Source organism: Sphaerodactylus townsendi, linkage group LG03, assembly GCF_021028975.2.
Source record: "Sphaerodactylus townsendi isolate TG3544 linkage group LG03, MPM_Stown_v2.3, whole genome shotgun sequence".
Taxonomy (NCBI): domain Eukaryota; kingdom Metazoa; phylum Chordata; class Lepidosauria; order Squamata; family Sphaerodactylidae; genus Sphaerodactylus; species Sphaerodactylus townsendi.
The window spans coordinates 51,039,586-51,053,449 of NC_059427.1; the positions used below are offsets into that span (position 1 = coordinate 51,039,586).

General features: G+C 43.1%; 1 protein-coding gene across 2 annotated transcripts in view; it reads right to left on the minus strand.

Moving 5' to 3' along the window:
- Nucleotides 1–13,864, minus strand: part of CHCHD6 (coiled-coil-helix-coiled-coil-helix domain containing 6) — a 235,375-nt gene that overhangs the window by 65,418 nt on the left and 156,093 nt on the right. For both annotated transcript variants that reach the window (XM_048491338.1, XM_048491337.1), the window contains one exon: nucleotides 9,568–9,703. In XM_048491338.1, coding sequence (XP_048347295.1) covers nucleotides 9,568–9,703 — 136 coding nt within the window. The remainder of the gene's footprint in view (nucleotides 1–9,567; nucleotides 9,704–13,864) is intronic.

The window sequence follows — 13,864 nt, forward strand, 5'->3', positions numbered from 1 at the left end:
GCTACCCACCCCTACTTCCAGGTCATTTATGAAAAAGTTAAAGAGCACTGGTCCCAATACGGATCCTTGGGGGACACCACTCCCTACATCTATCAATTTTGAGAACTTCCAATTTATACCCACCCTTTGTTTCCTGTTCCTCAACCAGTTTTTAATCCATAGGAGGACTTCCTGTCTTATTCCTTCATTGCTGAGTTTTCTCAACAGTCTCTGGTGAGGAACTTAGTCAAAAGCCTTTTGGAAATCCAAGTAGACAATGTCCACTGGTTCCCCCTTATCCACATACCTGTTTACACCCTCAAAGACCTCTAGTAAGTTTGTACTGGATGTGTTTTGCTGATGTATCTGATGTATCTGATGTATCTTGTGGGTTTGTACTGGATGTGTTTTGCTGTATTGGTTTGTTTTGTAGCTGCGGTGTTCTTTTAACATGCCAATAAAGGCTTCTGTTCACTAGTAAGTTTGTAAGACTGGACCTGCCTCCGCAAAAGCCATGCTGACTCTTTCTCAGCAGGTCTTGCTTTTCTACATATTTAATAATTTTATCTTTAATGATAGATTCTACTAATTTACCAGGAACAGATGTCAAACTGACTGGCCTGTAATTTCCTGGGTCCCCCCTAGACCCTTTCTTAAAGATTGGTGTGGCATTGGCCATCTTCCAGTCTTCAGGGATGGAGGCAGATTTCAGGGATAAGTTGCATATTAAAGTGAGAAGATCAGCAATTTCATGCTTGAGCTCTTTAAAAACTCTTGGATGAATGCAATCTGGGCCAGGGGATTTGGTAGCATTTAGTTTATCAATGGCTGCCAGAACTTCTTCCTTGCCTACCACTATCTTTGCTAGTTCCTCAGATTCACCTCCTAAGAAGCTTGGTTCAGGTGCAGGAATTTTCCTCACCTCCTCTTGGGCAAAGAATTCATTCAGCTTCTCTGCAATCTCCCTGTCCTTGCAAGTTAATAAACAAGAAATAACAGAGAGACAGGTGGCAGCAAAGGTGTGCCATTGGGAGGGTGTCAGTGACAGTGAAGGCCCCCAGAAGTTATAGGACCCAGCAGCTGCCCCACTTCAGGGGTAAGCAGCAGTTTTGTCCACACCTTCCTTGCCTCAGCACACCAAGTCCACCATTTTCCCACCTCCATTGGAAGGCTTTTAAAAAAAACCAAACCAATCAAGACAAAATTCTTTGGAGATTATTCACACAATAAGAAGACTACAATTTCTGTGAAGCCTCTGCATGACAAATGCATCAGGAACATCATGCCTGCCGGGCATGAATGGGCAGTATTCCAATGGCAACGGAAGTCTGTGTTGAGAACTTCAGAAACTTCAGCCTTCCCCTCCTTTTCAAGGACTGAAAATTCTCCAGAGAGTTGCTGTTTGCTCCTCAGAGAAGCTTAAGTGTAATGACAGCTACATCTTTGTTTCCCAATAGAACAGTTCCCCAGGGATGTTTCAGTTTTTGAAAACAGGAGGCACATTTGAAGTCCATTCTTCATGTGAACCATGGTCACTGACATTATGGCACCTGGGAAGCATGGAACTTATGACACATGTGACAGGTGGTGAGGTGGAATAAGAGTGGTGGATTCTAATTTGGAGAGCCAGGTTTGATTCCCCACTCCTCCACGTGAGTGGCGAACTCTTATCTAGTGAACTGGGTTGGATTCCCGCTCCTTCACATGAAATCTAATGGGTGATGTTGGGCTAGTCACAGTTCTTCAGAACTCCCTGAGCCCCACCTACCTCACAAGGTCTCTGTTGTGGGGAGAGGAAGGGAACGGGGTCTGTAAGCCACCTTGAGTCTCCTTACAGGAGAGAAACGTGGGGTACAAATCCAAACTCTTCTTCTTCATACAAAATCCTCATGGGGGCTACAAGGACTTTGTATCTGGTGAATCAGACCTTACATACTTTTTGGTTTCTGGTTTGATTTACAAAATCTCTTTCTGATCTGGACAAGGTGGACCCTGCATGATATGGTGGCAGAGCCAGATGCTTGGTAATGCTGTAAACTTAATAGTGCAACAGCCCTGACATGCGCTATTGAACATTTGCCTATACCAAAGGATGAGGTTTGTTTGCTTCCAACTATTTGTATATAAGTTGGATCACTGGTCCCCGAGGTGCATACATTAAATTAGATTGCTCTATGGGAAGTGAGACCAAACATTTTGCCTGCATATTTAAATTGTACTTAAAGCAGCACAATCCCCTCTTCCTTATTCCTTGTCTTACAGCTACTCCACCTAGGCCATATCACTGTCACGAGGGAAAGGGAGGGAGCTTTTTCCCATTTATTTTAGGTACACCTTTCAGTGTCTGATATCCAAGAAACATATTAAGCAAAATTATTATGCCCCCCGCAGGCAGGAGAGAAAATACCGAGGGAAGATTGCAGCATCAACTTTCTATCCTAATTGCCTACAAGCTGTGGTACACTCCTGGTAAATCTTGCTGTCGATAAACTACAGATAATTTGAAAAGCCACAATAGAAACAGCCCCTCCTACAGCTGCACTATTATTCCAGCTTTTATTTAGACCTAAAAGCAGCAATTTCTGTGCTTTTCTGTGAAATTCTGTAAAGATATGAAACCAAACCCCAAAGACAACAAAGAATTCTCAAAACAAAACTGAAGTCAGTCAGTTGACATACCCTCTCTCAGGCAGACAATTGTGGGCTCAGATTCTTTGTGAGAGGCTCACTGGGATGTGTATAATTAAAAGTAAATTGAAGTTGGAGATACAAGCCCAATTCACACAAACTTACAAACTCATAGGAAAAGTGAGATTGTTCCAGGCCTACCTACCAGCCCATGAGTCCAACCTAAGCCTGGAATGTGGTACAGGTAAGTTTGGTCAATGTGGATTATTCTTATCCCTTTAAATAGGGTAGTGGAGAAAGAACCATAGATTAAGCCTAGGAGAAATGGGCTGTATGTGCATGCGCGCTATCCTAACATTACATGAGGTACAAGAGGACGCAGACAGGAGCATCTAGTGGGTGGCTGCTCCACTACAAACAGGTTCTATATACTTATTTGTTTATTTATTGTATATATTTATATCCCGCTCTTCCCTGTCCAGCAGGGCTTGGTTTAGCATTCGTAGAGTGACTGAATCTGATGCAGGTTTCAACTGAGAGTCTCTAAGTACCTGCCAGTCTTTTGGAGAGCAGATGCCATTTCACTTTATAATCATCAAGTTGAGTTTACCTAACGAAACAAGAATTTTAGATTTCATGACATTTTTCATGTCTCAGGCTACACCCAGTCTTTTAATCTACTAACCAGTATACATAACTTGTTACTGAAATTATCCTCTCGTCTGAATTACTAGAAAATGTAATTTGGATTTTAAAAAAGGAGTCCAGCAGGGTTCTATAAAATGACAAACAGGTTGGAAAAGCCCAAAATCTGTTCCAGGTAAATTAGTAGAAACTGTTAATAAAGATGGAATTGTTGAGTGCATTGAGGAACAAAGCTTGCTGAGGGACAATCAATAAAGTTTCTGCCTCACCAACTTGCTGAAGTTCTTTGAGCAAGTTAACAAGCATGTGGATGAAGGTGATTTCTAAAAGATACCACACCAAAGATTCCCGTGTATGCTTAGCAGTCAGGGGAGAGCAGGGTGGGTTCTCTTACGGATTAAAAATTGGCTAAATCTCAGGAAGTGAAGAGTAGGAATAAATGGACTTTCTCTCAATGGAGGAAAGTGAGCAGTGGGGTCCCACAACAATCAATACTGGAACTAGTGTTGTTGAATTTGGAATTGGTGAGAAGAGTAGTGGCCATTTTTGCAGATCACACCAAATGATGCCAAGGTGGATTGACAAGAGTTGCAATGATACCAAGGTGGATTGAGAAGGGGTGCAAGGGGATCTCTCCAAACTGGGTGAGTGGGCAAAAACATGGCAAATGAAGTTCAATGTAGGTAAGCATGGAGTGATGTATACCAGAACAAACAAAACAAAAATTCTAACTTTAAATATATACTGATAGGACCTGAACTGGCCGAGTCTGAAAATGAAAAAGAGCTCTTGGACAGCTCAACGAAAACATTAACTCAGTGAGCAGCAGCAACAGAAAATAGGCAAACTCTGTGCTGGGGATTATCAGGTAAGGGACTGAAAATAAAATGGTGAATAGTTTAATGCCCTTGTGTTGCTATGGTACAGCCACATTTTGAATACTGGGTCCAGGTCTCATTGCTGTATCTGGAAAATGATACTACAGAGCTTTAAAAAATGCAGAAAAGGGTCACCAAAATGATAAGGGGTTCGTTTCCTGTGAACAAAAACTCGAGTGTGGGATTTTTCATTTTAGAAAAGCATGATTAAGAGGGGACAAGATTTATATCATAGTACATAAAATTATTAATAGAATTGAGAGTTTTTTCTCTCCCTCCTTCCCATCCCAATAGTTGAATTTGGGGGCATCAATGAAGTTGAGGAACAATATATTCAGGACAAACAAAAGGAAATAATGGATAATTTTTTTTAAGACTCCCTCATCCTAGTGGACAAATATGCACACCCAAAATATTGTGATACCTCTTCAAGTATAGGTTACTCCTTTCTTTGTCTATAAGAGCAGGGTTCAGTTGTTTGGGTAACTTGAATGGCAGTTAGCTTCTCAAAACTGGATGAAGCCAAGTAATCCATATCTCAGAAATTAAAGGTAACACACCAGACTTTTACCACCTAGGTAGTACTGAAAAAAATGTTCAAATGAGTCAGAATGAGGAAAACTTGCCTTTATGATTACTCTTATCAAATCTTTTATCCCAGTGAGATTTACTCCAGTCACAGCAGAGATTGCTAACAACAGATTGATGGTTTTGTGGTAAGAGGCTCTGACAAGTCTGGCTGATTGGAGCAAGGAGAAGGCGGTAGTATCCACTGGGAGGCTCGTCCAACATGAGAGCCCAAAGTTCTCAGGAGGCCACAGAAACTCAGCTGCATGGGAATGTTCAGGACTGCCCTCCAGTGAGGAGGGTACAGCTAGATGCCCATTCCATTGCTGCTGGCATCTACCACAGTGAGAGGAGAGTGCATGCCACTGGGGCTACAGGGAACCAACTGGGTGTTAGATACACGCAGACCAAGGCCTGCAAGCAGAATCAACTGTTGATCCTAAAAAATGGTGGTAAAGCACTTATGGGTAGCTGGTGGAGGTAAACTGGATAGACCCTTTGTAGTGAGGAGCCATGTGCAGGTAAATGTAATGACCTAGGAAGGTGCTGCAATAAAGAAAGTGGAGTATCACAATTGTGACTGGGAGTAATTATTTTGAACCACTGCAGGATGGAACCAGGACTACAGCCCAGTCTGCTGTGCTCTCCATACTCCAGATAACTAAGGAGTAACTAAAGATGACAGGTGATAGCATTTGGGGGGTTAAGCAGGGAAGACTCATTACTTCTCTTCAGTCCTCCCACAACACCCAAATCTGCCTATTACAGGTGGGAGGAACCCTGCTGCATAGTTTTGACAGATAGGTCACAAGGAATTCATAGAACGTTACATTGAAATTTGTGATTTTTTTACAGTATCTCAGCTGAGGATGCATCTGGTCCCACAGCTATTTGCTCTGTCATAGTCTCGATGGGAAAAGGAAAATCCCACAGAAAAAGACAAAAGATTTTTTGTAAAAAAAAAAAGCCTTCAAAGTAACACCAGCAACTTCCTTTTCTAGCTCTGGGCAACAACAAAGAAAAACCTTCACAGAGGCTTAAGGTACACGGAAGTTCTGGAGAAGTAGCCTAGCTTAGGTATTTGCTTTATTTGTTTTAAAAAACCTCCAAGTTAATAGGATCTTTCAGTGCCCTCTGCTGTTACCAGTCACTCAGCTTCCAATTTACTCTATAATAATGTCAGGTTGGGGCTTTGGGCTGGCAGCTTCCCAACCCCTTTCTCAAGCTGGTTTGGAGCAGCAGCCTGCAAATATGCTGAAGTTTAATGCAATCTGTCTCCTTTGGTAATCACATTCCTCCCTGCACTGTGTGCTATAAAGATGTATCGGTAAATGCATTTGCTAAAGATATACTCAACAACAATAAAACAGGCTACAAGCCTGATTTACAGGAGGCAAGAGGAGAGGCATGCATATTGAAGTTTGGCAAGGGATGAGGCGTGTTCTGTGGAGCTACTTGGGGAAAGGAATGTGCAACAGCTATGCAGACCTTGCTTCATTTTAAAGCCAAGGAAGGGAAAGAAAGGCACATGTTTTGGGAGCCAGGGACTTCAAAAGATACCAGAGCAAAGCCCCTTTCTTTGGCAGCCTTAACCTTGCTGATTTGCAGACGTACAAAGACCTTCTTTGTAAACAGGAAGGCAAAAAAATCCACCAGGGCATGCAACAGCATTTGAGCTAATAGATCCTGACAATTTCTCCCATCTCCTTCTGCTGAGGCTTCTTCTGGGAGCCGGCTGGCAGTTTGTTTCATGTAATACTTAAATCAGGCATCCAGTTTCCTCCTTACAGCCTTAATAGAAAGGAAAGTGGATCTCTTCACACACTCCTCCTTCAGGAAGTCACCTTGACCTCCACTCCAAGTACACACTCCAAGTCTGAAGCCCCAGGAGCCTTGACAGCCTCCAAGGAAACAAATAGCCAACCTGGCATGGCATACCGGACGGAACCATCAGGTGATGTTGCAACTCTTCCTCCCCTGCACACCACAAACTTCACAGGACATTTTAAATTCTGCACGAGTCCCAGATTATTATACTGCATATAGGATATCCAATGCATGATTCAAGGGCCAATGATTTCCAGCGCGCCTTGAATTAAAACAGTTGTAGACTAATCCACTAAAAGACACATGTGGGTATTTGAACTATAAATTAGTTTGGATCTACCTTTGTGTTAGACTGGAGAATACAGTATCTCCATTCCATTTTATCTACTCTTTAAACATCTATTTTGGGGCCACTTCACATGCAGTTTGTATTGGAAAAGGCATGAGTGTGGTGGGGTGAGCTGATCCATGGATATATGGCCAAAGTACATTTTACATGTATGCAGTACAAGATACACATTTGTTCTGGATTCCAAAAAGCAACATATGACATGACCCTCAAAATTATTCACATAAGATAGAGTGTTGTGGCATCTTAAACAATAACCAATCATACCTTTCTAAATTTTTAACAAAGTTGGGGCACAAGAATAATTCTGCCTGATAAAAAGTCATAATTAGCCTAAACTTGCAATTATATGTCTACTGCCATCTTCATGTCTTAAAGTCTATGGGCATAGGATCTATATGCAGGCATAACACAAAAAAAGAATCTAGGAGCCCCAAGATTTGGGGGCAGTGCTTTTTTTCAAAGGCAATTCCCCAAGGAATATGTGGAAGCAGAGGTGTCAAAGAGTGAGGTGGTACTTTTCCAGGTCCACTATTTTAAGTAGACCCCCCGCCCCCGGGTATATTTTTACAGTTGTCAGTTTATTATCATCCTCATGTGGCTTAAATAATCGGGTTTTTCAAGGGAGGTTCCACATGAGCAGCGGACTTGTTTCCCTGCTCCTACACATGAAGCCTGCTGGGTGACAATGGGCTAGTCATAGTTCTTTGGAACTCTTTCAGCCCCACCTACCTCACAAGGTGTCTGTTGTGGGGAGAGAAAGGGAAAGTGGTTTGTAAGCCGCCTTGAGTCTCCTTACAGGAGAGAAAGGCGGGCTATAAATCCAAACTCCTTCTTCGCTTCTTCTTTTGTCTTTGGTGGTGTTATCAGTGACATCAGAGCACCTCCCCTTATTTATTTATTTATTTGAAAAATGGTTCTAAAATAGTGATATGATGTTGTAGGCTTGCAATGATAGTTTAAGCAGCTTTAATTTTTTTTGAAGTCTCTAGTGCCTTCCTAACAGAGGGGTCTAAAGGGTTAATTTTAAAAAAAGAAAGCTGAGAATTCAGAGAACCTGCTTAAACAATAATTGCAACGCTATAGCATTATGTCACTATTTTAAGACCTTTCAAAATTGAAATTATTCATCTGAAGGAAAGAGAATGGTTTAACAACGAGGATAGTTCAGTCACTGCAAATTAGGCTAGAGGTGGGTGGGACAAAGAAAACTGATAGAAACATTAAGCACTAGGAAAAAGTCAACTCAAAATTGGCTCCTAGAAAGACATCAGGATAAAAGTGGTCTCAGAAAAAGAAAAAAATTGAAAATTAAAGGCACAAAAATACATATAGAAATCAGGGAATAAACTGAAGCAGTATAAGGTGAGATGACTATGTGGAAAAGCCCCAAGTTTGCTTCCGTACATTTTTATTTCCTTCATGAACGAAAACAGCTGCCTGTGACCATTTACACCAGCGATTCCATGGTACCCTGGGGTGCCGTGAGCATGTCCCAGGGGTACCGTGGCAATGCTACCAGCCCCCCTCACTTTTGTGGTGTCTCCCACCAGTGCCAGCAAGGACATGGAGCTGGCCCATGGGGCAGGGCCTGCTGCAAGGTCAGCAGCCACTTCCCAACCCTCCCTCAGTGCTTCCCTTCACCCTTGGAGGTGAAAGTGTGGGGATGGCAAGCAGGGGCACTGGGAGGGGAAGGTGGAGGGGATGGCAGAGGTACCATGAGATATGAAGAGTGAGGCCAAAGGTACCGTGACGTCGGAAAGGTTGGGAAACACAGATTTACACGCATGTGTCTCCTTCACACTGAGTGTACACTCTCTTTGTATTTGATTCTTAGTTTCGCAAATATTTCTCGCTCTTCAGCAGTCCCCCCCACCTTCAAACCAGAGGATGCCCAAGGTTTCCAAAAGCTCTGAAACGGCGACCTTCCCATCTCCTTCACAAGGAAAGCAAATGAGATCAGTTTAGCTTTCTTTGGGTTTTCTTGTCCCCCCCCTCCCCCCTCCCCAGTAGTTCCTCTCATTCTTTGGGACACTGCTTCAGAAAAATCAGAAGGCTTTTTTTTTCACACTAAAGGCCTGTTGCTGAAGAGATAGACCCAGTGAAACTGGAAATTGACATGGTTTAGCAAAGGAATGCTGAACCAAAGAAGGCAGAAGAAGAAGGAAAAAGGCAATAGGACAGCAAAATGGTGGATTGGCTCAGCTAGGGACACTTTGCAGGAGAACAAACAGAAAACTGTGGTAAAACCCCACTGTGAAGAAAATAGCTGTGGGGTAAGTAGCGCAGGCATAAATGATGGGGGATAGACAACTCAGTTTGTATGTGACAGCTGTAATTACAGTACTGTGAATCACCTCTCTGAGTATTAGTACTTGGAGCAAGACGGAGAATTTGGACGTTAGAAATGTCTTCTAACAGACCTTGCAATCACTAGGTATAGAACAGGGGTAGGGAACCTGCGGCTCTCCAGATGTTCAGGAACTACAATTTCCATCAGCCCAGATGTTCAGGAACTACAATTCCCATCAGCCCAATTGGCCATGCTGACAGAGGCTGATGGGAATTGTAGTTCCTGAACATCTGGAGAGCCGCAGGTATAGAAGAAATGAGAGGAAAAACTCTTGGGAAACCAAAATTAAATTCAACCAGTAAGCTGAAGATGGGGGGTGGGGGGGGGGGTGCTACAGTTACCTTTTGTGCTAAGCTAACACAACGACGATACTCCTTCACCAGCTCTGAGCAGTTGAGCACTTGGTGTTTGTTTTCAGAGTAGCACTTCATGATGTCAGCTTGCAGGTTTGCACACACAGGTTGTGTGTTCCTCCGTCTGTAAGCACAAAAATAAAAGGACCCCATGACTATCCCAGTTCTTATGTATTTCAGCAGTGCTGCCCAGCAAATAGTGCTACATTCTGTCTCAGAAATAGATGTTAGTGCCATCAGTTGACATGCAGCAGTCAAGAAATTTGAATGCTTCCACATTAGAATATAGTCCTAAATGATTATGAGACTTATCGTTTTGCCAAAACCATTATTTTGCATATTATTGAACATGGTACTTTTACTTTCAAACAGATTGGGGGAGGGGGACAGGGTTAGGAAGGCATTCTACAACAAAGAAGGTCTGGCATGTTGAGTTCTGTTGGCGGAGGAATATACAAACCCTACTAATATCTATTTCTGAGACACATTATAACATCACCAATGAAATGGGTAAAAAAAAACATTTTGCAAAGCAAAGATACCATGTTCAGCCCCTGGTACCTCCAGCTAAAAGGATATCAGAACTGGTACAATCCTTTACCTTAGAACAGTCAGAACTATGGCCAAATAGATAACATGGGGCTAAGTAAATCACAGTGTAGTAGTGGTTTTGACTCAGGGCTTTTCAATACTGAGTTTTTTTCATTGGTTATAGCCCCATATGGTTGCAGTTTAAACCCTGGTTTCCACAAGCATTTTTGTGCCTTTAGTTTTCACTTGACCCCGACCCTCACCCCCACCCCCCGAGTTCTTTAGAGCCCACTTTTATGGCAATCTTTTTCTGGAAGCTGATACCAAATCATCGTATGTGTGGCAGGGCAGGGAGGGCAGATATGCGGAAGAACCACACCCAGGTCTATTCCAAAGTTTTAGGATCGACTGCCAAGAAAATCAAGAGCAAGTCGAGCGTGCGGAAAAGTCCCTCAGCCTAAGGCAATTTCATATGTTCATCTATGCTTATGAATGCTAATCCCTTCCCTTGATAAATAAAGGAAAGATAATCCAGCATCTGCTTGACCAGTGAACAAAGTACTTTCTCTGTGTGGTGAGGGGAGCCGTACGGTGAGAAGACCAGCTTGCAGTCTTGCCCGAGTCTGAATCCCAGGGCTGCCACAAATGAACAGAGCCTCAAATTATTTTCCTTAAAAAGATTTTACCAGGACATGCTTTCACTTTGCAGCTTCAGACCACAGGTTCAAGGGGAAGACCGTAGCATTTATCAGCAACAGTCTGCCACTCACTCAATTTTAGAAAAAGTCAACATTAACAGCTGTATCTTTTGTGCAAGTCAGAGTCAGTGGATTTCAGTTCTCCTCAGTTCTCTAACTCACATCCAGGCCGGCAAGGGGGGCAGGGGGGGATGATCAACCCTAGGTTGTGGTCCTGAGAACTGGAGGGAGTTAATTGTTTCACAAAGACAGAATCCTATGAAATGCGTTCCAAACCTTTGGAATCGGAAAGAACTTAACAAGGAGCTTCAAAAACTCATAAGGTTGGTTTTTTGTTCTGTCGCTGCAATTTTAATATCATTCTAATCATCTGAATGAGCCCCCTGGAAACAATACCAAACAGACCTAGGACAGGAAATACCACAAAATCCCTCACTTCACTGTGAAAGTTAAGACTCTTAAAATTAGGTTTTTAACCCAGAAAGTTTATTCTTAAAAAATCTAGCAGAATATTTTGTAACTTCAAGAGAAGTTGAAAATGTGATGTCTAGTGCTAAGCTTAATGTTACTGCACCATCACCATTTTATAACAGTACAATTTTTGATCTAGCCAGATAATTAGAAAAAGGTAACGCAGTCTGGGTTTTTCCTTTTTGCTTCCCTAGTTGGTATTTTCTCTCAATGTCTCCTCTGTGGGAACTCCTTTATTTAAAGCATTTACCTGATGTATTAGCTATCTGGCAGGACCCAAGTTTTGTACCTAGGAGCTGAGGAGATGGCTGATACTCAGACGGCCCCCAACTCTGTGTTTTTGTCATTCCCAACCTAGTTTTGTCAGTCTCCTACTTCGTCTTTTGCAGAAAACATGGAGCTAGGCTCTACAATTAATGTTTTTGTGACATGCTGTAAAAAGAAAGTCCTTTAAAAGAACATCTAGCATAAAGCACAGTAACCGATTTCCTGACCTATTTTAATGCAGCTACATGGTCCACTTGTTTTTCAGCCCATGGAATCCTAAACGATTGAGGACTTGAATAACTAAGCAATTCCTCTCCCTATATGAATGCTCCAACCCATTAAGGTCTTTTGGGGAATTTATTAGATCCCATTATCTGACAGAATTAAACTGATACACCCAATAAACAAAGGCTGTTTCTGTTGTGTTATTTGATGTGCAACCTGTACTTTGGACAAGAGCCTACTGTTAGGACAGAATATAGAGAAAAGGAATGGTCTCCCATTGTCAGGCCTGCACCATTCTTGGCCTGGCAGCTTGCATGTCTGCACCAAGGCCATAGCTAGCCCAGCCATTATCATCGCCCGAGGCGAAGGAGGCCTCCCCCTGCTCGCATGTAACTAGTCAACAGAGCTTAAACGTTCATTGTTATCTGCCTTCCTTTGAAGGAGTGAACCGCCTGTCCGCAAACAATGCTTCTGTTCCCACTGTCCTTTGTAATGCTGATATTATGGGAATGCAAGGGTGGGGGGATTATGGATTAAACCATACTGTAACTTACAGGTATATACCAGAGGCCAGAGAGTCAAACTTTAGTTTCAGCTATCTGAACCCTGGGCTGATGCGGTTCCAATAAAGCTCTTGAAACCTTAGAATCATAGAATCATAGAGTTGGAAGAGACCACAAGGGCCATCAAGTCCAACCCCCTGCAATGCAGGAACACACAATCAAAGCACTCCTGACATATGCTGATCCAGCCTCTGTTTAAAAGCTTCCAAAAAAAGGAAACTCCACAACTCTCCGAGGCAGTGAATTCCACTGTCGAACAGCCCTGACGGTCAGGAAGTTCTTCCTAATGTTTAGGTGGAATCTCTTTTCCTGCACCTTGAATCCATTACTCCGTGTCCTAGTCTCTGAGGCAGCAGAAAACAAGCTTGCTCTGTCTTCGACATGACATCCCTTCAAATATTTAAACATGGCTATCATGTCACCCCCTTAGCCTACGCTTCTCCAGACTAAACATCCCCAGCTCCCTAAGCCTCCCTTCGTAGGGCATGGAGCCTTCTTGAGTCTCGTTTGATGACCAGAGTAACAGACCCTAACACCCATTGGCAAAGGTGTTAGACAACGATCCCTTCATATATTGAACATACCATAAAGAAAGCTGGATTAGATTTAGATTAAGGTGAAGTGAAAAATGAAGGGAGGACCATTATCTATTTGAGAGATGCTGATGATACCACAATACAGGCAGAAAGCAGTGAAGACCTGAAATGACCACTGATGAAAGTTAAAGTACAAAATGCTAAAGCAGGACTACAGCTGAACACCACGAAGACCTACTGCACAATTACTCAACTTTAGGGTTGATAATGAGGAAATTGAAATTGTTGAAGACGGGCAGTCCGTCCATGAATTGGGCGCCTGGTCACAGCTTCCAAAGAGGCTTCATGGCAGCATGAGGAGGCTGGAAAAGTCAAACAGCCTCCCCAATGCCGAGAAGTCTCAATGGGCCACAATGGACATATGCCAGTAAAAAGACTGGCCTAAGTCTGGACCACTGGGACTATACTGGAAGGCCGGGGTGCCCCTGCTATGCCAGTGGTGGGGATGCTGGCGCCATGTCCAGCACTGCGTTCCAGAGCCCGGGGGGGGGGGGGCAGCAACTGCATGCCATCAGGATCACCCATCTGCTGGGGTAAGTGCTCTGGGGAGGGCAATTTTGCTGGCACAGCAGGCATGCCATTCCCAGAAGCAGATTCCCTCCCCCCCTTTGGATAGGGCTCTTTCTATTTCTTGAATCCATCATCAACCAAAAGGAAGAATGCAACCAAGAAATCAGAAGACTGACACTGGGAAGGGCAGCCATGAAGGAGCTAGAAAATATTCTGGATGTGTCCCTGGCAACCAAGCTCAATTAATGCCACAGCATCCCCTATTGCTAAGTATGGGTGTGAAAGTTGGACAATGAAGACAGATGCCAGGAAGAAAGTAGATTCCTTTGAAATGTGGCGTTGGAGTCAAGTTTTATGGATATGGTGGACTGCCAAAACGACAAATAATTGGGTTCTAAATTAACTCAAGCCTGAACTCTATCTA